General features: G+C 51.5%; 2 protein-coding genes and 1 pseudogene across 4 annotated transcripts in view; 1 reads left to right on the top strand and 2 right to left on the bottom strand.

Moving 5' to 3' along the window:
• Window positions 1-221: 221 nt before the first annotated feature.
• IFI27 (interferon, alpha-inducible protein 27) lies at window positions 222-5,098 on the bottom strand. Of its 3 annotated transcripts, none has more exons than XM_070249145.1 (6): window positions 4,881-5,098; window positions 3,876-4,035; window positions 2,897-3,025; window positions 1,971-2,000; window positions 955-1,287; window positions 222-450 (listed from the first exon to the last, which is right to left on the bottom strand). In XM_070249145.1, the coding sequence occupies exons 2-6, from the start codon at window positions 3,997-3,999 to the stop codon at window positions 368-370; spliced, it is 699 nt and encodes a 232-aa protein (XP_070105246.1). In that variant the 5' UTR covers window positions 4,000-4,035; window positions 4,881-5,098; the 3' UTR covers window positions 222-367. The 3 variants fall into 3 exon arrangements, with proteins under 3 accessions (XP_070105246.1, XP_005605232.1, NP_001107618.1); XM_005605175.4 differs by having other exon boundaries at window positions 955-1,116; NM_001114146.1 differs by lacking the exon at window positions 4,881-5,098 and having other exon boundaries at window positions 955-1,116; window positions 3,870-3,955.
• A 1,632-nt stretch (window positions 5,099-6,730) lies between these two features.
• Window positions 6,731-10,877, top strand: LOC100629709 (microtubule-associated proteins 1A/1B light chain 3B pseudogene; annotated as a pseudogene).
• A 4,300-nt stretch (window positions 10,878-15,177) lies between these two features.
• LOC100064785 (interferon alpha-inducible protein 27-like protein 2) overlaps window positions 15,178-23,114 on the bottom strand; it is a 12,647-nt gene continuing 4,710 nt past the window's right edge. The window contains 7 exon segments of the mRNA XM_005605417.3: window positions 15,178-15,236; window positions 15,239-15,393; window positions 15,950-16,111; window positions 17,171-17,203; window positions 20,517-20,669; window positions 21,096-21,218; window positions 21,660-21,820. Coding sequence (XP_005605474.2) covers window positions 15,195-15,236; window positions 15,239-15,393; window positions 15,950-16,111; window positions 17,171-17,203; window positions 20,517-20,669; window positions 21,096-21,168 — 618 coding nt within the window. The 5' untranslated portion in view covers window positions 21,169-21,218; window positions 21,660-21,820 and the 3' untranslated portion in view covers window positions 15,178-15,194.

Raw genomic sequence — 23,114 nt, 5'->3', positions numbered from 1 at the left:
CCCTGCTCAGAGAGGGGCCGATGAGGCCCAGAGGGGAAGTGACCGGGCCAGGGTCACATGCGGAGTCAAAGCAGGGCAGGGGCAGCTTCCCCTCTTTGCGTTTAGGCTCTGTCCGGCTCACCGCACCCCAACACCATGTTGTTCTGTGACCCCCCGGCGGGGAAAGAGAAGTGAGCCCTCCCCCACCCCGACTTCTGGTGAGCAAGAAGAGGGGATCTGGGAAGGGTGGCCACAACTCATTTTATTCCTTATTTGCTTCTGGGGGTGCAACGTTTGGCACACCGTCACCCGGGACTGGTCCCTCGCTGCCTGGCAAGGGCTGGCCCCACCCAGTCCTCTCCTGTGCGGGGCTGAGTGGCAGGAGCTATTACAGGGGTGCCATGAGGGACACAAGGGCAGACCCAGTGGAGCCCAGGATGACTTTGGAGGACAGGGAGAGTCCAGCCGCTCCTAGAGGAGAAGCAGAGGTGAGCAGAGTGGGAGGGGGAGGCTGGGACAGCTCTGTGCCCAGAACCATGAGGTCATCGACTCCAGGGCCCCTCATGGGGCCTGAGGCCCAGACCGCCCAGCCAGCAGCCTCCTGTTTCCCCAACCCCCAGGATGTCTGCTTTGGGAGAGCTGCTGCAGGCAGCTACCCAGTGGCATGAACCCTGGTGGTGAAACCGAGGGCTGGAAGCTCCATCAGTCTTTAGGGCTGGAGGCTGGACCCGGGGGGATGGAGATGTCCCAGGAACACAGCCACTCTGCTGTGGCAGAGTCAACCTGAACCCAGCACACCCCAGGCTGGAGCTCTATCCCTCGCTCCTCCACCTCCCTCAGAGAAACCCAGAGAGCAGACATGGAGGGGGACAAAGGCGGAGAGACCGGGATCACCGGGGCTAAGATCTGGGCTGCATCCTCTGAGGCTCTGTCCTTCCCCTCGCCCGCACAGCAAACCCTGTCGGGGACACTCACCCACGGACTGTAGAGTGGCCACCAGGCTGCCGGCCGCAACTCCACCCCCGTTGGCAATGGCGGCCGTGGACATCATCTTGGCCGCTAAGGACGAGGCGGTGATTCCTGCCCCAGTGAAGCCCATGGCGCCGAGCACCACGGGGACAGCCCCCACGGTCAGGGCTATGGGGGGAGAGGAGCTGGGTTGAGGGGAGGCCTGGGGGAATGGACCCCGCATCCCCCAAACTCTCCTCAAGCTCGGGGATTTCAGGAGGTCCAGAGAAGCGGGTGAACTCTGAGCTTGGGGGAGAGACAGGCGTGGCCAGCATCCTGAGTCGAGGGCGGCACCACTAGCTGGGAAAGTGAGGGGAAGGACTTGTGGGGTCACTCGGGCCGGGGCTCTGAGCCAGGCTCTGATCTAGCAGGAACTTCCTTGGGAAAGCCACTCGTTCTCTGGGCCACAGTTTCCACCCCAGAAGATGCCAGAATTAGGGAGTGGTTGGAAGCATCCGGTCCTTGCTGAGGAGATCTTTAATTCAGGCAAATCTTACCCAGGGGCCTGGCATGAGCTGGAGTCCCAGCGTAGGGCTCCATGGCGTCACCACAGAGCCAGCAGAGGTCACTAGACCCAGGGCGCTGAGCCAATGGCTTCTCCTTAATGCTCTTCCTGTGTTCAAACTGGTGCATGTCTCATCCTATATAAGCTCATGACATCCCTGATTGGGCAGTACTGGCCTGTCAATCATGGGAGGAAACAGGAGCTCCAAGACCCGCCCAAGGTCACACAGAGAATGCTCTGCAAGGAGGCTGGGCCCAGCTGGGGCTGCCTCCCCAGCAGTTTCCATGACACTCCTGGCTTCAAGCTGCTGTTTCTTGTTTTCAGTCCTTGCTTCCTGCTCATCTCCATCCTTCCTCCTGCACCCCTACCTTCCAGGGGAGGCCTTGGGTAAACCTGGGCTGCACAAGGCTGGTTGCTGCTCTAGTCCCAGGGTCTGGGGACAGAAGGGGACTTGAGCCGCTTCCCTGCAGAGACTCACCTCCTCCAACCACAGCTGCAGTAGCCTTGGCTGGAAAGCAGAAGAACATTCTGTGAGTGGACCCACTCTGGCGTCCCCTCCACTTCTGAACCCATGGCCCGCCTCTCGGGAGGGGCTGCCCCAGGTTGGGAGACACAGGAAGGAACAACCCCCGCCTGACCCTCCCTGCTTCACTCAGAGCACTGGGATTTCCTGAGAAGGTGGACCCCTGCCCTGAGCTTGGCGAGGATTGCTGGGGAGTCTGAGTCCAGAGGCACATGCCCCGTCCCGTGTGGCTTCGTGTGCCTTAGCCGGGAGTCCTCTGGAGGTGGGATTTGAGGTCCTTGCTCCAGAAAACTCAGTCATCAGATACACTTTGTTCCGTGTGCTCTGTCTGCTGACTGGCTGGCAGGTTGGCATCCCAGGGCCCCGACACGCAGCAGCCCACTGAGTCGGGTGCTGGGTGTCTGCCCGCCTGCCTGCTGAGCTCCCCCGGGGTCATCATGGGGAGGGGCCTGGCCCTCCTAGGCTGTTGAGAACCTGTCCTGCCCTGACGCCTCCTCCCAGACCGGCCTCTGCTTTTCCATCTACTGGTGCTCCCAGGCTCCACTAGGGGCAGCAGCCCCTCCCTCCTCCCTGCCCAGGGCCCTGGGACCACGGTCCCTCATCTGTGAGTGAAAGACAAGGTTCTCTCCCTCTGGGCTTTTGGAGAATTAAAGGAACTGAGGAATGTCCAGTGCTAGCAGAAGGACGAGGGCATCACCGCGTTGGATCCAACCCAGCTGTTCTCATTATTTTCAGTTTTTCAGTTGCTTCTCGTCAGCCGAGGGGTCCTCCACTCCTGACACACAGGGAGGACTGCCAGCCGTGGCCCAGGCCCTAGCTTGCTCATCGCATTTCTGTGCACTGTTGGTGGGGGGCCCGGGCAGGGTGTGTGTGTCAGTTACCTGCGAGTGGGGAAACGGTCAGGGCCGCGGCAGGCGCACCCAGTAGGTTGAAGCCATTCAGTGTCCCCAGCCAGGACCCCAGGGCAGACACGGCTGGGCCCAGGGCAGCCTTGGATGACAGGGTGAGCCCTGAGGAAGAACAGATGCTGAGTGCAAGGGGGTCAAAGATCAGAGGTCGGATAGTGGTCAGAGGCCCTGTCCCCCCTTCCATGCTATGCTGTCTGTACTGGCAGAGGTGGGGGCCCTGGAGTCCCCCCAGTGGAGAGCAAGGTCAATGGTGGTGGATACTCATGGGAGCACTTGCAGCCATTGAAAGCCAGGATCCGATGCTCACCTGGCAACACTGAGGGATTCAGTGTTTCTTGTGAAGAAAGCAGTAGGTGAGATACACAACCTACTATTCCGTATGCAAATTAAAACACATGCAGACCAAAAAACACCAATTTTGCAAAAATATATATGAAAAACAGATACGCACTAAACATATTAGAAAGGTTGACTTTGAGGGAGGGAGAAATCGAGGGCAAAAGGGAAGATAAACGGAGAGAAAAAATTAGTAGAACTGGAGATGGAGCTCCCTTGAGCTAATGAAGAAAACGGCCTGAAGTAAGGAATTTCTTTGAAATCAGTGCTCTGGATCTGAGAGCCAACAGGACTCACTGCCAGGAAGGCTTGTTGGCCGTGGAGGGAAAAAGCTCTGAGAGGTGAATTCTGGTGGTGAATCAGGGGAAATGGAAGCCAGAGAGGAGGCCCCAGGCAGAGAGGTCCCCTCAGTCTAGGCAGTGGAGACCTGGGCCCAAAGGGAGGGGCCCAGATGCCCTGAGAGAGAAAGCCAGGGCAGACCCCCAGCGGCAGGTCAGAGCCAAGGGGATCGGCTGCAGGTGGTACCACCCTCTCCCTCCCACAGGTCCCTGGGCTGGACCCTGTGCCTTCCCAGCCACCTCCTCAGCCCCCACCAGCCCCTTCCAGCAACTCTCACCCAGTGATGGAAGTCCAGCCAGGACACTGCCGGAGGCCGCCCCGCCCACTTTGGCCAGGCTTGCTGCTGACATTATCTTGGAGGCCAGGGAAGAGACTAAGATGCCTGCCTGGCCTAACTCCATGGCAGAGGAAGTCTCAGGCGCCCACTGGAGCCAAATCTGCAAAAGAGTGGAGCTTTGATGGGGAGCTGGGCCACCAGAACTGGGGTGGTGCCCACCACCTCGAAAATCTCAAAGGGCTCCAGGGGGCATAGAGAAGCTGCTCTGAGCTGTTGGGGGAGCAGGCCTGGAAAGCGGCTGGGGTGTGGATGTTGGGGTTATGAAAGTTCTTATGTAAGGAGAGGGTAGCAGGGGATGGATTTTATTTCCCCATTTGGGCTACTTCCTTCTTCCGGAAAATGCCAGTGCCAACTTCTGAGATTTTTCTGGAACTCCATTAAATCTCCAGAGAGCAATTTAAAAGGTACCAAAATTCGGAATTCAGAACCAATTGTGTTTTTTAAGGCACGTAGTGGGCAGGTTGCTCCGGGTCCTGTTCTTACACAATCTCCTCACTAACACAATGAGAAAGACGAGATTACTATCCCCATTTTACAGACGAGGAAACATGGGCACAGACAGGCTAAGTGATTCACCCAGGGGCGCGAGGCTTCGAGTGGCAAAGCAAGATCTGGCGGAGGCCCAGCGGCTTCAGAGCACGGGCTTGGCGTGGCTCTGATTTGGTTTCTCCTAGGGCTTGTCTCGTCCCCCTGCCTGTCTCACCCCCACTGGGGCATGGACAAGGCTGGTTGCCCCCAAAGTCCCAGAGCCCAAGGTCTGGTGGGGGCCTGAGTCCCTTCCCTCTGAGACCCACCCTCTCTGATAGCAGCCGCCCTGATGAGAAACAAAACAACGTTCTGCAGGTGGATCCACCGGGGCCTCCCCTGCTCTCGTCGAGCCCAGCGCCCACCTGAGGCTGGGGGCCGCAGGAAGGAGCAGCGCCTGGCCACCCCTCTGTGTCTTACCTAGAGAAGCGGATTTTCTGCAAACGTGGAACCGACGTTGTGGTCTTGACTTGGGATGTTTCCTGCACAATCTGACTGGGGATGTTCACACCAGCTCCGCCCAGGCTGAGGAACGGCCCGAGTGGCAGGCAGCGAATGAGGGAGGTTTCGTTTTACAGGAAAATGAAACTACAGACATTTTGCTCCTCCCTTTCCCAGTTAGAGGACAACAATGTAGTGATTATAGAGATGGGATTTGGTCACTGCATCTGCCGCAGTCGGTTCCTGTAAGATGGTTTGTCATTTAAATCAGGGATGGGGTATGCTGTCTGCATAATAAAGTTCATAAGAACTCTGATCACAGTTATATAGTAAAAGGATAGATATTAATTTCTAATGGAGACAAGAAGGTGATTTTCAGAATAATATTAATCCTTGCAATGTCCAGATGTTCAGTTATTCCAACAGTCTGTGCTTGGGCCAGCCCTGGTGGCCTAGTGGTTAAATTTGGTGCACTCCACTTCGGTGGCCTGGGTTCGGTTCCCGGGCATGGACTTAACACCACTCATCCATCAGTAGCCGTGCTGTGGCAGTGGTTCACATAAAAAATAGAGGGAGATTGGCCACAGATATTAGCTCAGGGAGGATCTTCCTCAGCAAAAAACAAGCAAACAAAAATCTATATTGAAGGCCCACCACGCAGGACACTGATCCAGGCCCTAAGATAGAGCAGGGACCATGCTAGACTCAAATATCTGACCTCATGGGGTTTACAAGCCAGTGGGGGAGATGAAACCAGAACGAAATATACAGGATATTATTTGAAGAAGTGCTAAAGCAGATGAAGGTAGAGGAGTGAGCCAGGCAGAATTACGGAGCAAAGTTGTTCCAGGTAGAAGGAACAGAGATGGCAAAGAGCCCAGGTGGGAGAGGAACAGGCAGGAGGTCAGTGTGGCTACAGCAGGCGAGCAAGAGAGAGAGAGGCAGGAGCTGATGTCGGAGGTTAACAGGGAGCCAAGCTCCGTGAGGCCTCAGAAGCCACTGCAAGGACTCGATCTGGTGCTCTGAGCGAGATGGAAAGCTACTGCAGGGCCCGACGCAGAGAAATGACAGGATAGTTTTGCTATGGCTGCTGCGTTGAGAATAGACTAAAGAGAGAGGATTTCTGTAATTTAAATTTAAATATTCAGCCCAGGGAGTGTGACATAGACATGTTATTTTCATTAGTTTAAGCTATACTCTGGTGGTGATTTGCAGCCCTGTTCAGGATTCCACACACTCCCGATCAGCGACTTTCAGCCCTAGAGACTTTGGTAATTCACGTTGTGAATGTGTACGCTGTGGCATCACACCCTCAGCATCCCAACAACATTTTGGGTGGGGGAGTCCGTTCTGATTCTTTGGGGTGTTCACAACGGTGCTGAGGCTTCAGTCCCTTCTGGATGGAGTGACACATGGCCGGCACGTGGGCACGCTCTTCATGCAGCAAGTCTACAGAATTTCAGTAGTACATTCAACTTCTCCTAAAGCTTCTACCACCATCTCGTCCCAGCTCACTCTCCGATGATCACTTATTTCATCCAGAAGTTAGACACAATCAGAAAAGAATTCTCTTCCCAGCATCAAACCCACCAGCCCCCAGCATCTGTATCCCTATACTCTGCCTTCCCTCCCTTGCTCTGGATGAACAAGCCCAGCTCCTCCGGGTTTCATCCCCTCTTGCCTACTCCAAGACTTTGATCTTGCAGCTATCCGCTCTCTCTCTTGAATTCCCGAGAATGTAGCACTGAGTTTGGATGTCTTCCTGGAAGGTCTGCCTCTGGATGTTGAGAGCAGCTCAGCCCAGAATGGAGCAAAGTCCCAAACAATGAGGCAGCAAATGAGACAGGTTTTGTTTTTCCAGGAAACTGAAACCACAGACATCTTTCTCCTCTTTTGCCCAGTCAAGGGAAAAATCTAGTTATTGTGGGGGACTGGAATTGGCCACCCCAAGATATGTCTCTTTGGCATGAGGATTATTTTGGGCTGGTTACTTTTAAAAACTGCAGACAGGACAAGGGAAGTCGCTGTCGCCACAGTCGGAGCCGCGGCCGCCGGGAACAGCCGGGACCCCCCGCCTCACCGCCCCCGCCCAGCCTCTCGCGCCAGGCCGTCGGAGAAGACCTTCAAGCAGCACGGCACCTTCGAACAAAGAGTAGAAGATGTCCGACTTATCCGAGAGCAGCATCCTACCAAAATCCCGGTGATAATAGAACGATACAAGGGGGAGAAGCAGCTTCCTGTCCTGCATAAAACCAAGTTCCTTGTGCCTGACCATGTCAACATGAGTGAGCTCATCAAGATAATTAGAAGGCGCTTACAGCTCAACGCTAATCAAACCTTCTTCCTGTTAGTGAATGGACACAGCATGGTGAGCGTGTCCACACCGATTTCTGAAGTGTATGAAAGTGAGAAGGATGAAGATGGATTCCTGTATATGGTATATGCCTGTCAGGAGACATTTGGGATGAAATTGTCAGTGTAAGACTAGAAAAATGCGTCTGTTCTAGAATTTTTTAAACCCTTACCAAGGAAAAACAAAGGGATGTTACCAACTGAGATCGATCCGTTCATCTAATCACAGATCATCAAAACAGTAGTGTTCCTGCCTAGGAGTTTTAGGAAGTTGTTTTTTTGTACTTAAAGCAGAAAAACTGAGCTGCAAATGAGCACATTCAGCTTTGGAAAACTATTATTTAACCTAGGCCGTCTTGTTTTCAAATTTAGAAGTTTAAAAATAAAATACTTTGCATTCTGAGTTGCCAATAAAACAGACCTTCAAGTTATTTTAATGCTCTTTCTCCAATAGGAATTTGCAATTTGAGCATTCAGAGACATGAGTCTCCTCTCCAGGTTCACAGAACCTGCCGACTTTTTATGCAAGGGTTTCTACTCAACTAGAGAAATCTTCCCAAGAGGATCTACAAGCATAAGTTGTCGAGCATAGCTCCCCAAAACGCATTTGCCATAATTGGCAAAAAGCAGGGCAAATGGGGGTGTCTGAGAAAACTCTGCACTGCTGTCTGAGGTTCCTGATTCCTGATAAGTCTCCCCCACGTCGACGCGCTTGCAGTGGGAGTATTTTGATTTGTTCCCTAGATAGTTACACACAGAAAAGCACCACTGCTCACTAGGAACCTTGAATAATTTATCATTTTGATTTAGTTTCTCAAAAAGCCCAGAGAAAAAGAGCGACCTTTCTTCTGTTTTGGATGTTCTTTAAGAGCTCATAGCAGAGCCTGCTTGGGTAAATGAGCAAGCGGCTGGATCAGTTTCCTTCCTGAGGACAGTGCTGGGAGCGATGGGATACTGAAAGGAAAAGCATTACCATTCAGATGCGCTTCCTCCATCCTGTGGCTTAAAGCTGTAGATGATCCATGTTTTATGTTAAGTGTGTGATGAAAATATGTTATTAAAGTTACAGCATTTTTAAGAGTATTTCAGTTATCACTGTTAGGTTGACCCACCATCAGAATTCCCCACCAAGTGAATGTCAATGGTGAAGAAAACACAGCAAGAGGAGACCCGCGCTCTTCCAGATGTCAACGGCAAGAGTTAAACATTTTCCAAGTCCAAGTAGAACACATGACCAGTGCTTCCTCCTGCCTGCATGGGGTTCATATTTCCTGTGTCTGTGGGAGTCTCACAGACCACTTAGACCGTACGTGTAGCAGGTCACGATTTACCCTTGTGTATTTAGATGTGTGGAACATGTATTTGTTAGTGGAAGTTATCTTCGGGAACGGAGGGAAAAGTAATATTACTGCGTCTGGGCCCTCAACCCCCAACCTCCCGTCCGCTGCTCTTCCCGCTGCATGCCGCTGCCCACATGGCTAACTTTGAATATGTATATTTTTACATTATGTAAATCCTTAATCAGCCTGTCTTGTTTAGATTGTATATGCCATTATATCGGACATTCTTGTAACTGCTGTGTGATCAATAAGATTCCTGTAAGAAATTCTGCTTTTTAAAAAACAAAAATACCATGCTGAGAGGGGGAGCTTACATCCCACATTAGTGGGTGATCACTCTATTTATAGGATCTTTAAAACAAGTACATTTTAACAAACTAAGGTGAATAAAGGCACAACTAAAAACTGTCAAAAAAAAAAAAAATTCTGAAAAGCAGAATTTACTTACCCTTCGTTAAGAGACATTTACATTGTAAAGGAAATCTCCTTTTGTAAAGGTGTCTCCCTCTCTGTACCAGGAAGGAGGCAGGGATGACCTTATCTCTAGAAACTTATCAATGCAGAAGGCAAGGACTCAATTCTGCGTAATAACCTGACTCTTGTTTACTGTACCTTTCTGGTAATCTCCCATGATTGACTCCCCCACCCCCAACATCCTCCTTTGTCTTTAGCTGAAGATGATATTTAGGGTGGTGGCTTCAGCCATTTTGGTGAGTTGCTCAGGTTGCCTGAGCCTCTCCCATGTATACATGTTATAAAGCTTTGTTTAATTTTCTTCTGTTATTCTGTGTGATGTGAATTTAATTTGTTCTCTGGCCAGAAGAACCCAGAGCAGGTAGAGAAAATGTCTTCCTCCCCTACACTGCCATCGGAGGATGCATGTACCGGCATGCATCTTAGAGGCCAGTCAAGTAGACTGGGGTTCCGGGACTCTTTGTCTGGCTGTTTCAGCTCTCAGGGGAGTTTGTCATAAGGGGTCCCAGTTGCTTTTCATAGAGGCCTTTGTCGTCTCAACCTTTGTTGCTTGCTGTGCAATGAAGGCCTTTACTTTCTTAGATTATTTTTGGGAGTGAACTTTCTGGATCTCTTTTGGGGATGCCTTTTGTGTCCATGGTTAAGCTTATTGGTTGAGTTGCTGTTGAGATCCTACTCCTCAATGTGGCCAGACGATGGATCATTTAAATTGAGAAAACCTCTAAATTGGGGGGAGGGTGAATTGTGAGAGCTCTCATCATAATTTTTGGTACCTACGGTACCAAATGAAAAGGCCAAATTAAAAAGGAAACACACACACAAAAAATAATAATAATGAGTAGGCTTAAGACACTGACTCAGGGTACAATTGAATTGGTGAAATATAAAAGTGTAAGTGTTGATAAGATTACAAAGTTTGGAAAGCTTGAGCTGATTTTCTTTATATAAAGAGGTTATATCAACTTTGCCTGAGTATGTTTTAAAATGTCTGGCTGGGAATGCTTCCCTATCCAATAGTATAAGACCAAGACCTATTAAGCAAGTCCTGTCCATGGGCCCTGTCCCCACGCTATTCTCTGAATAAAGGAGCACTACTTCCAGACTTGAGAGTCCAAGAAATCTTTCTTTTTGATTCCTTGGCTCACCGAGCTCACTTGCTTCACCAGCTTGTGAGCTGAAGTTCTAGTCTTCCTTGTGCCTTTCTCTTTTTCAAGGATGGATCTAAAATCACTTCTCCATCGGGAACCTTCTCAGTCAGCTGTATGAATCCATGTTTGCTGCCCAGGGCTACTCTGTGGGGCAAATTGTGGCATTCAGCTTGAAGAGAATCAGTATCTTAAGCCTGAGGGTGATGGAGAATGAATTAATCCATTCCTTCCTAATCCTATCTTTAATATATAAATTTTACATGAGCACGGGTTGGCCACTTAAGTCATTAGGACGGTCACCAACCTCCAAGACTCCCGTGGAAGGTTTCTTTTCCTAAGGCTGGATTGGTATCCCTCCCTATGGCTCCTAACCACACTCCGAACCGCGGGAAAGTCCTAGTCTGGACTCTGGTACAAGGAAAGTACCAAACTCTAACCTTTGGTTGAGTATGGCCACCCCTTCTTGGTAGAATGGATCCAGGATGCACCAGAGGATCCACACCAATAACGTTATTGATATAATATTGATAATGTTATTGATATAAATGTTTTGAAATTATATAACAGTCCTAAAATTCTAATCTGTCCTAGTTATCAGGCATAATTCTAATTATTATTTTAAGGTGTTGTATATCACAGAAATAAACAAGTTTCTCTGTCAATTGTCATTTTTGAGTTTTTTGTTATAGTTATTGCTTTACTCTGATGCTTTCTCCTTTTTCTGTAATTTCCTACCCAGTTCAGTTCTATGATCTGAAAGTTTATCAGAAAGCTGCATTCTAGAGTAAGTGTCAGTCTTTCCCATGAATCTCTCTGAAGCAATGAGAGTTCCTGTTATGTGTTGAGCCCCCAGTCTTCTCCGTCAGGAGGCGCCCAGAAGGCTGGCAGCCAGCTTATAACATCCAGAACGGAGAGAGGAAGTTTCTTCTCAAGACCCCTACCAGCCCAAGGAAAGAAACGCTGCCTGCTGACGCCTGGGGAGGGGGCACCCGCTGAAGCCTCAGCCCGATCACAGCAGGTCCCCGGGTTGACAAGAGCCACTCCTGTGGCCGAGCCTGTCATGGGACATCTGTGGAGGCTCAGACTGGAAGGGGAGCGATGTAGCCCCTCGTGTCTCTGGCCCTGTCCCTCCTTTCACCCCGGCCCTGGGACACTCACCCTCTGACACAAGTGCAGCTTCACCACCGGCTTCCCCCTCCCACCCCTCCCAGGAGACCAGAGGACCCACGGGGGACACAGTGGCTGGTCTGAGGTTGTGGACAACAGCAGTGCAGAAAGGGGTCCTGTGGGGAGGGGAGTGTAGCGGGCTCAGGAGGGATGTGGACGGAGGGTTGTGACTTCCATGGCACCTCCTGGGGGAGGGAGGAAGGGGCTTCTGTTTCCTAGGATCCCTGTCCTCGGTCCTCGGAGACCCCACAGCAACTCTGAGACACCCCTGGGGCACCCTAGCTAGCCACAGCGTGATCTAGAGTGCTGGCACCAGAGGATCCATACCAGTAACGTGAAATGTGGGTCTCCTGTGGTCAAGACACGGCCCAGGATCATGACATGGACGCGCACAGCATCCCAGGATGGGCTGAGCTGCCATCCCTCTTGCTAAGTTGGTAAAGAACCCGTGGGAAGTGACCAATGTCCTGATTCCGCTACTACCCGTGATGGGCGCCTTCCCCCAGGTGAGGATGGTTCTTTTCTGGGTTATTTCCAGGAGATCTGGAGCCTTAAACTGGCTCCCTGCCCACCAGCTCCCTCCCAGCTGCCTCCTCGAGCACCTGGCCTGTTTTTGGGGAGATAAAATTATTTTTGTATTGAATCAGACAATTGCAAACTGATGAAGAGATTCAGGGTAGGGGGTGAGTGGGAAGCTGGCGTACTTCAACAGGTTCCAGCATCTTCGGGCCAGGCCCAGCCAGACTCTCGAGTGTCTTGGATAACAGGGATTTCCTAGAGGAAAAGGTAAGTGAGAGGGACAATTTTTCAAAAGTGAAATTGTGCCAGGCTTTCCCTGACAAATTGCAAAGACTTAGGGACTGTCCACTGTTTTGGCAGATTTCCCCCTCGGGCCTTGGCATGAGGCCTTGTCCTGGGTAGCCAGGCTCGGGGTCCGGCCCCAAAGCTGAGCTGTGTTGTCTGCTGGGATTCCGACACACCTGGGCCTGTCTTGGGTCCTGGCAGGTGGGTCACTATGAGACAGACTGTGGGGCCTCCTGTCTGAGCCTCATCCTGAGGGACGAGGATGGACAAGGCCTGAACACAGCCGGATTTCAGGAACCATCTGCTAGAGTGCTGGCTGTGCGAGCTCAGCCCTGTGGGACGCTGAGGGGGCCCTGAGGAGAGGGCAGGAAGCTGCCCTGGGCTGAGACCCCGAGACGAGGAATTGAGTGGGAGGTGACCCCAGGGAGCACCAACAGGGGAGTGGGAGATGAGACAGGGAAGGACAGGTAGCCAAGAAAGGGCCGTTAATGAGTGAGGCTGCACTGTGGGCATCTGAGGCTGGCTCCTGTTGGGAGACAGTGTGGGCCGGGCCTCAGAGTTGGCCCCCTGAGGGGTGTGTATCCCCCGACTAAAATCCATCACAGGCTGAGGGCTATTCTGGGGGCACCAACACCTCGACACTTCCAGCCTGCCTTGTAGGCCTCAGGGGCAGGGCCCGGGAGGGACAGTCACAGGTGCTGGCAGCAGGGGGCCCAGCAGGTACTGGGAGAGTGAGTGCCGGGGATACAGGCAAGGCTCCTGCAGTGTCTGCTGCACCAGCTCAGGAGAGACAGAGGTGGCAGTACTTATACCCAGAAATAGAGACGCCTCCTGTATGGGCCTATAGTGGGAGGTCGGTCTTGTCAGGAGTTGAGCTGGGTCTGGGCTTTTTTGCTGCTCCGGCTGCTGTCACTGCTCCACCAGTGTTCTGCCACACACCCATCTAGGTGAGCAGTGTGGGATAGGCTGCCGAGAGACCAAAGAAAAGGCCGGGAGGCAGCGAACGAGACATGTGTGTTTATTGGGAGTTACTTACATGGATGGTCCAGTGGCAGCTGGCTGGACAGCATCGTGCCCCCGCTACCGCCCTCTGAGAGAAGCCAGCTTAAGTAGGCAGTGGAAGAAAGGCTGTGTGCTTACCAAGGGGGACTGTCCGTATGCGACCTGCATTCCAAGGACCAGTACCCCCACCACCCCCAGCCGAGGGCCTCCATGTTCCCTCAGACCATGAGGGTCTTGGGGCTAACTCTCCCACGGGAAAGCAGCTGGGTTGGCCAAGCCCAGGACTGTTATCATCATGAGTGCTGGCATGTAGACCAGACAAGGAGCCTCAAGGACACATGACCTTTAAAGGGGCACACCAGCTAATGCCCCTACAACCAGCTTCTCATCAGCATTTCCTTGAGCTTCTCATGGACACTGCTCTTTCTCAGCATCTGCTCACCCAGGCTTCAGATGTCCATTTGGTGTCCATTTGGAGAGAGTCCCTCTGCATCCCTGCTCCACCCACAGTGTAGACATTTGTTGCTTGTTACTTGCTGGCCTGGCGGCGGGGGCAATGGGGTTCTCTGTGGTCCCTTCTAGCCTCAGTCTGAGCAGGCCCTGGGGGCCTGGGCCTGGGGGTGGGGTTTTCTTAAAGTTGCCCCACTCCAGTGGTGGGCAGGTTCTAATTGTCTGGGCCCAGGAAGGTTGAGAACCCCAACCTGAGTGGCAGAGGTTTTTTCTCTTTTTTTGTCCCATCAAGAGAGATTTTTTCCTGTGTTCTGGTGTCTATGGATTTTCCTGCACTTCCCCCAGCCCCATAAGGGGAGAACGAAGGTGGCAAGCTGCCACTCCCCTCCTCCAGTCCTGCTCAATGAGGGAGGTTTTCTCTGGGTTTCTGCCTGCCTCCAATCTTTCTTGGGAGCATCCAGCAGGTCCTTGCAGAAGAAGCTGCAGGTTGGCTTGAAGCATCCTTGCATCTGTAGCTCCCCAGGGTTCTATGCTCGTTCACGCTGGCCCATACTCACCCTTGAGCTCTCAGTTAAGACTTGTAGCTGACTTCTCGCCTGCATGTGCTGCGGCCCCACCTTCCTCCATGCTCTGCCCCAGGTGGCTCAGTGCTGTCCTTGGAGGCACCTGGCTCTCCTGAGAGTTCGGGCCATCTGGCAACCCTGCACTTCAGCTCAAGAGAAGTTATGATTTTGTAGGTTGTCTGGCTTTTTCTTGGTGTCAGGTAGGAGTGATGCTCTCTCCACTTTCGACATCCTCAGCAGGCTTCCTTCTCGATGTGTTGACGAGTGGGCTACAAAATGCAGCATGTGCTCCCTGGAGGCCCCCTCAAGACTATCTACTGAAGTGTAAGCAGAAATCGTAGAACTTCTATTTCTTTCTGTTTTGTATCTCATCCTTAAAAAAAAAACTCCAGAGAATAAGACCTCTCTGGCAGGAAGTGAGCCCTCCCTGGAAGTGAATGGACTGAGGGGACAGCCAGAGTGCTTGTCACCAGACATGGCATAGTGATGGTCCCTGACTTGGTCTCCTCCCCGTGAAGGGCCCAGAGCCCCATTGAACACCGGGCATACTGTCCTGGCCGGGTGTTTCCTTGTTGGCCTCCCCACAGGACTTTGAGGCAGGCAGGCAAAGGCCGGTGTCTTGTTCATCTCTGCATGTCAAGTGCCCATTCACAAGGGAGGGCAGAGGGCTCTGTGCCCAGTGGCTTAATACGCATCTGGTACCCACACCCCAGCCTCCCAACAGGAACCACTCTCAACTCCATTGTTGAATGAGGGGTAAACTGACGCCCCTGGAAGGCCCGAGAATGGCCCTGGCTTATATAACCCATCCCTTGTAAGCCTCGACCAACCAAAGCCTCCTGCCAACTGATCTGTGCTTGGTCAGCCTGCCTCCTCCCTCTGCCCCCCTACAAGGCAGGCTGAGGGAATGGGGAGAACCAGAAACCTCCCATTCACATCCCCCCAACCAGGGCTGCAAGGAGCAAAGACAGGGAGGTGCATCTGCCACGATCTTTATTTCTCAGGCTTCTCTAATCTGAGTGGGGCTTTTGGTTCTTGGGGTCCGACTTGGGCACATTTTCTTCTGGCTGGTCCTCGTCTGCCTGGCTCCCCTGGTGAAACGGGACTTTTATGAACTTTGCAGCAAGGCCCCCAGTAGCTGACCCAGCGGAGGCCAGGACGATGTTGGATGACATGGAGAGTCCAGCCGCCCCTGAGGAAGAGACAGAGGGTGGGCACAGGGAGCGTTCAGTGGTCAGCAGCCTGGGCCCCTCAGGAGGCCCAGAGATCCTACCTGGATCCTTCCTCTAGGTCCTGACACCCCCAGGGCTCTGCTTTGGGCAAAGGATGCTGGGGGCTGAGAAAGAGAAGAGAGAGATGAATTCACAGGAAGTGAGAGACAGAGGAGAGTCAGCCACAGACCCCAAGAGCTACAGGGTCCCTCACTTTACACAGGAAGCTAGGAGGCTCAGAGAGGGGAGGGGTCATGCCTAGGCCACCCAGCTGTCAGATTTGGGTAGGGCTGGATCCACAGCTCTGGGCTCCTTCCCTTCTTCTCCCTTCAGAACCCCTCATGCCTCCACTCCCACCCCAAACCTCACTCAGAAGGAGCCAGAAAGAAGACAGTTAGGGAGAAACCGAGGACCAGGGATGCTGAGGACCCTGGAACTGGAGGGAGGGGCCAGGCCCTCCCTCAGGTTTAGCCTCTAGGCTGAATCCTCTCCTGGCTCTGGCCTCCTCTCCCTCCTCCTCCTGCCGGGGACACTCACCCACGGACTGCAGAGTGGCCACCAGGCTGCCGGCTGCAACGCCACCCCCGTTGGCGATGGCGGCCACGGACATCATCTTGGCTGCTATGGAGGAGGCGGCGATTCCTGCCCCCGTGAAGCCCACGGCACCTAGCACCACGGGCACAGCTGCCACGGCCACAACTGCAGGGAAGAGGAGCTTTGGGGTCGGCTCCATGAGAGGGACTCCCCAGATCTCCCTGACATCTTCCTGGGGGATGAAGTGGGGAGTCTGCTTTGCTCTTGTGAGAGTCATGGGGCAGGAATGGGAGCCTGAGGCAACGGAAGGCTGTAGATGTGGACACAAGCGAGGGGATGGGCTCACAGGAGAACCTGGATCCCAGTTCTGTTTGTGCCTCTTTTTTGCTGTGAGCCTGGGCCTCCTTTGCTCACCCACTCCCCTTGTGTAAAGTAAATTAGATTGAAACATGCAGTGGTCTTCAAACTTCTCCTTTTGGCTAGGAAATTACTCTCTCTCCCCCAAGCACAAGGTCAACAGAAGATACATCAGAGCTGCTCTTCTGAAGAGGTGATGGGGTGGGGGCTTCTGCCCTCTGCCCCTGAGGGCCCTGTAGCAGTGTGTGGGGGTCTCCCCAGGGCTCCCTTATATCTACAGAGCAGTTTAGTCATAGAACTTTCCACAATGATGGAAATGTTCTGTATCTGCACCATCCAATATGGTAGCCACATGTGCTATTGAGCACTTGAGATGTGGCTAGTGTGACATAAACATTTTTATTTTCTTTAATTCTGGCCACCATATTGGAGGACGCTGGCCTAGGGCACAGGTGGAACCCTCTGGGTTCGCTGCACGAGGTGCCTGGGTTTGTAATAAGTTCTGAGGAACCAGACACAGCTCAGCTTACACATTCCCTACAGAGCTCTGGATGACCTCACTGGCCCTGCTTTCTAGGGGAGGAATCGTGGGCTCAGACAGATCACTGGCTCGCCCAGGATCGCATGGTTTGCACTTGGGAGAAGCTGAGGGTGGATCTGAGATGCTGTTTATGGCTTTGCTTTGGTTCCTGTGTTCCAAGGTTCTCGTCACCCTGAGTATCCCACTGCTATCCGCTCCCCACTCCACCCCTCCCCACCCACATCTTGGGGCTTGAGGGAATTCTTGGCTTGGTCAAGCCCAGTTGCTCCCAGAGACCCAGGGCCAGAGGCAGATGGGGGCCTCAGCTCCTTCCTAAAGAGACTCACCTCCTCCGATCACAGCTCCAGCAGCAACCTTGGCTGGAGACAAAAGGAACATCTGTGAGTGCCTCGCACTGGCCTCTCCTGCATTCCTGGATGCTGCCTATGGTGGGGGAGGGCTCTATGGACTTGGAACCACAGGAGAGAATGGCCTCTGCCTGGCCTCTTTCTGCTTTTCCAGGGAAGTCTGAGTTACTGAGAATGCAGAGGTGGATGGAGGATGTCCCGGCTCTGTGATGCTCCAGATGGGGAAAGGCCCCTGCCTTCACAAAGCTCCATGCTGCTCTTAATGCAAATACACTCGGTATCTTTTTCTCAAAAATACAAAAACAGCATCATGGTGGAGTGAGCCTTCCCAGTAATCTCTCCCCTCCACCATACAATGAAAAAGACATTCATAGTCCAACAGAGGACATCCAAACACAACACAAAAGAGGTCTGAGAGACCCACGCAGCCATACAATGGAGGTCAGAGAGGCTGGAGCCCCGCCTTGGAGGAGGTGGAATGGGGTAGGAGAAAACTTCGCTCCCTCCCCATAAGACTGCAATCTGGGACCACACAGCCTCTGAGAGGGAAGGAAAGGGGGAGGGGAAGACTGTTTGTGGGAAGATCAAAGATCCCCAAGGTCCCTCACAGCCTAGGGGAAAGCCCCTACCGAGGTGAAAGCTAACATGGGGGTGACCTCAACAAGCCAACACCCCAGGAGAGCAGACAGGGAGGGCAGAGCGAGCAAACCCTGAGAGCACACAGAAGAAAGTGCCCCCCCCCTCCACCCACCCAGCGCTGGCTCCAGTGCCTGGGAGTTCAGTGGAAGCAGAGAGCTCAGAATACATGGCTCTTGACCCCCTAGCCAGTGGCAATAGGTGGTAACTGAGACCAAATAATACCACGATGTGCAAAAATAGAGCCACACCCTTTAGCAGTATCAAAAATTATATTAAATCTCCAGACCAGAGAGAAAATGAGAAGTACCCAGAAATCAGTCCTGAGGACACAGAAATATATAATCTAAATGACAGAGAATTCAAAATAGCTATCATCAAAAAACTCAATGACTTAAAAGAGAATGTAGAGAAACAATTCAACAAGTTCAGGAGCTACTTCACAAAAGAGATTGAAACTATAAAGAAGAATCAATCAGACATATTGGAGGTGAAAGACACAACAGAAGACAGAAAACAAAATATGGATTCCCTGAACGGTCTAGCAGACATCACAGAGGAGCCAATCAGCATAACCAAGGATAGAATGTTGAAATGCTCCAGATAAAGGAGGAGAGAGAACTAAGACTAAAAAGAAAGAAAGCCTCCGAGAAATATCCTACTCAATTAGGAAGTGCAACATAAGAATTATAGGTATTTCAGAGGGAGAAGAGAAGGAGAATGGAGCAGAAAGCTTGTTCAAAGAAATAATAGCAGAGAACGTCCCAAACCTGGGAAAGGAGATGGAAATCCTTTTGGAAGAGGATGCAAGATCTCCTAAATATGTCAATGTAAAAAGACCTACTGCAAGGCATATAGTAGTGAAATTGGCAAAACTGAATGACAAAGAAAAAATACTAAAGGCAGCAAGGCAGAAGAAAATAACCTACAAAGGAACCCCTATCAGGCTTTCAGCGGATTTCTCTGCAGAAACCTTAGAGGCTACAAGAGATTGAAATGACATATTCAAATCTTTGAAGGACAAAAACTTTCATCCAAGAATACTCTGTTCAGTGAAAATATCCTTCAGATATGATGGAGAAATAAAACCTTTCCCAGATAAACAAAAGCTAAGTAAGTTCATAGCCACAAGACCCACCCCCATGAGAAATCCTCAAGATGGCCCTCATACCTGGAAAAAAAATGAGAACGAATGATTTCCTGAAGGCCAGGTTCTGTTCCATTGATCTGTGTGCCTGTTTTGTACCAGTACCATGCTGTTTTGATCACTATGGCTTTGTAGTACATTTTGAAGTCAGGGGTTGTGATACCTCCAGCTTTGTTCTTTTTTCTCAGGATTGCCTTAGCAATTCGGGGTCTTAGGTTGCCCCATATGAATTTTAGGATTCTTTGTTCTATTTCTGTGAAGAATGTCATTGGGATTCTGATTGGGATTGCATTGAATCTGTAGATTGCTTTGGGTAGTATGGACATTTTAACTGTGTTTATTCTTCCAGTCCCTGAGCACGGAATCTCTTTCCATCTCTTCGTGTCATTATCAATTTCTTTCAGTGATGTCTCACAGTTTTCATTGTATAAGTCCTTCACCTCCTTGGTTAAATTTATTCCTAGGTACTTTATTCTTTTAGTTGTGATTGTAAATGGAATTGTATTCTTGAGTTCTCTTTCTGTAAGTTTGTTATTAGAGTATAGAAAAGCAACTGATTTTTGTCAGTTTATTTTGTACCCTGCAACTTTACTTGAAGACATTACGCTAAATGAAATAAGCCAGTCATAAAAAGATAAATACTGCATGATTCCCCTTATATGGAGTTCCTAGAGTAGTCAAATCATAGAAACAGGAAGTTGAATGGTTGCCAGGAGCTGGGAGGAGGAAGGAATGAGGAGTCAATGTGTAACATGAACAGAGTCTTTCAGTTTTGTGAAATGAAAAGAGTTCTGGAGATGGGTTGCATGACAATGCAAATATACTTAACGCTATTGAACTGTACACTTAAAAATGATTAAATTGGTAAATTTTATGTGACATGTATCTTGCATGATTAAAAAAAACAGAGTGCACTTTTTGCTGCCCTGCCCCTGGCGGGCCACACCTTAGGAGTGAGACTGCTCTGCAAGGGTGTCTCCTGGAAGAAGGACATTAATGACCAGGCCATAAGGCATCAAGGGAGGAGGATAACTGGGGAAATGAAACTTACTCATGCCCTGTGTGCCATGCGGCTAACAGGTCAGCGCACTAGCAGTGGCCTTTGGGAAATATCTGAGCCTGAGCTTATGCCTGCTGGCTGACCAGGGTCCTGAGCAGCAGACGCTTGTGAAGAACGTAAGGCCAGTATGAAGGGTCTCTCTGCCACCTCACTGTACATGACCTGGCTCTGGGAGACCCCTGAGAGTGACCTAATCCCACCTCTGCACTTAGAAACAAATCAATAAGGCCCAGAGAGGGCATGTGACTGGCTCTGGGTCACTCAGCAAGTCAGCAGCAGAGCCAAGACCTGAAGCACAGTTCCTCTGATTCTGGAGCATCATTTACTTCATCTCCCATGTACACTGTGTCCTTTTTCTGACAGTGTGGGTGTAGTAGAGATTCCATCAGGGATGTGTGCCTTAATACTGACAACTTAGAAGGTTGAGCTGAGCAGTAGGGGTGGGGTAAGGTCTGGTGGATTGGTGCCCAGGGCCCAGTTACCTGCAGTGGAGAATTTCCTGCCTTTATCCTTGGGTGGGTCTGTAGGGTCAGAGTCAGAGTCTGAGTCAGATCCATCCGGCCCCTGCGGTGGCCCCCCAGGAGAACCCGCTGAGGCCTCAACCACGTTGGATGACTGGGAAGGTTTCTCCTCCTCTGGAAAAGGAGAGGTGGAGTCCACAATGGGGTGGGCAGCTGTGGGACTCGAGGCCCCAGGCCCCTGAGGAGAGCATGAGGCCCAGAGGCCCCACACGACGCTCCCCCCCTGCCATTTCCTGAAGCTCCCAAGAATTTTGATGCGGGGAGGGGACCTCAGCGGCAGCTGCACTGAGAGGTGACGGGAACGCTTGGAGGTGAACCCAAGGAGAAGACAGAGAAAGGGAGACCTGGCCACCAACCGAGAGCTCGCAGGTCCCTCACTTCACAGAGGGGGAGGCTGAGGCCCAGGAGGGAAGAGACTTGCTCAGACACCGTGCACCTCAGGGGCAGCTCCAGGCCAGAACCCAGAGCCTGTCTGCCCCAGGCCACACATTCCAAGCCCTGGGCCCCCTCACCCTCCAGGGCGTCCCCAAGGGCACTCACCATCCGACTGAAACTCCTGCAGAAGGGGGTCAGCAGCAACTCCTTCCCTGTTCTCTATGGCTTTAGCTGACATCTCGGTGGCAGTGTGGGGACACCACGTGCAGAGCCTGCGGCCACCACTGTCTTTCCCAGAAACAGAGTATGAAAACTGAAAGTGCCCTGCCTGGTTTGTGATGGACTGGGGTGGGGACAGAGCACCTCTCTGTTGCCCTGAGCCCTGCCCTCCATCCTACGGCAGTCTGTGGGCCACTTCGAGCATGCCCCCCAAATCTGCACTGACCGTGGCTTTTAAAGTTAGTGACTTTGCTTGGCTCCCTGATCTTCAGGGTTCTGTTCAACTCTAATGTCCCATCTCTGTCCCCTGCCCTCGCCCCCCACCCAGCCTCAGTCTTAGGGCTTGAGAGTGACCTGGGTTGGGACACACTGGTTTCTCTCAAAGACTCAGAGGAAAGGCTGGCCCAAGCCCCCTCCTGGCACATACTCACCTCGGCCCACAACAGCTTGGATGGAGGCAAAGAGGGGTGCCTGCCCCCACCCCTTCCCCACTTCCCAGGCCCCACCTACCTTGGGAGGTAACTGCCTGAGGACGCACGGCAGTGTCTGAAGTCCTGTGTGGAGTAAGGCTGCTAAGGACTCCAGCCAGCTAAACAGTTCCAGCCTGGGTGAAGTTCAACCCCACAAGCCTCTCATCCGGGGCTTGGTGCCAGTTAGACCTCACCTTTGCCCTGTTGACACAAGGACGGGATGAGTGTGGGCTGGTCTTTTTCAGCAAAAAGGGTAAGTAAATTCTACTTTTCAGAGTTTGTTTCCTGTCTGGAGGTTTTAAAAGTAACTGGCTCAGGGGCCAGTCTGGTGGCACAGCGGTTAAATTCACACGTTCCACTTCTTGGCAGCCCGGGGTTTGCTGGTTTGGATCCCAGTTGTGGACATGGCTCTGCTTATCAAGCCATGCTGTGGCAGCCGTCCCACATATAAAGTAAGTAAAGATGGGCATGGATGTTAGCTCAGGGCCAGCCTTCCTCAGCAAAAAGAGGAGGATTGGCAGCAGATGTTAGCTCAGGGCTAATCTTCCTCAAAAATAAATAAATAAATAAATAAATAAATAAAATAAAAGTAACTGGCCTCAAATAATCCTCATGCCAAAGAGACATATCTTGGGGTAGTTAATTCCAGTCCCTCACAGCTCCTATAAATAACAATTCCCTGGAGCCTGGGTCCCCATGGTAATGGGTGTGTGAGCTGTTTTTCAGGAATTAAAACTCCCTGTCCACTTCAGGCCAGCTGAGACCACCAACTCATCAACTGGGCCCACGGAGACATCTGATAGGTGACCTTTAGACCTCAAGAGGCTAAAAACTCGACCCTCAGATCATACAAACGTCGCCATTTTGCGAACGTGGGTCCTATGAAGAGGCATGAAGTCTGACTACACTTGCACAGATCACCAATTACCTCACCTCCAATCACCTCTCTCCACATTTCCAACCGCCTTGCCCCATCCCATAAATATCCCTGAGTCCTTGTTTTCGGGGAAGCAAATTTGAGGCTGATTGCTCTCGCTTCCTCGTGTGGCTGCCTTGTAAGTAAACTCTCTCTGCTGCCATCTCGCTGTCTTGGTGTTTGCCTTTCTGGGTGGTGGGCAAAAATAAACCTGGTTCAGTAACAAACATGACCATGACATCAGGAAAGGGACTAATCCAGGCGTTACCAATCGGCTGTCACTGATTGGAGGGGAAGTATGCATTCTTAGGAGAATGCACTCTTTAATGGATACGCAGATGTACAATGTACGTTTGATAGGTCATAAGTCAGGCTTTTTAGTTCAAGCCAAATCAGTTTTGAATGAATAATTACCTCACATACCTCAATACGTGAAAATCTCTTGTCATTAGTAAAACAATGTTTTAAAGAAGATATTGTGTGTGTGTGCGTGTGTGTGAGATGCATCTATCAGTTAGGACTTGGCCCCAGGTAACAGAAATCACTCCAGCTACTTAAGCAGAATGGATTTTAACATGG

This window comes from Equus caballus, chromosome 24 (assembly GCF_041296265.1).
Source record: "Equus caballus isolate H_3958 breed thoroughbred chromosome 24, TB-T2T, whole genome shotgun sequence".
Lineage (NCBI taxonomy): Eukaryota > Metazoa > Chordata > Mammalia > Perissodactyla > Equidae > Equus > Equus caballus.
This window is presented reverse-complemented; position numbering and strand designations above follow the sequence as displayed.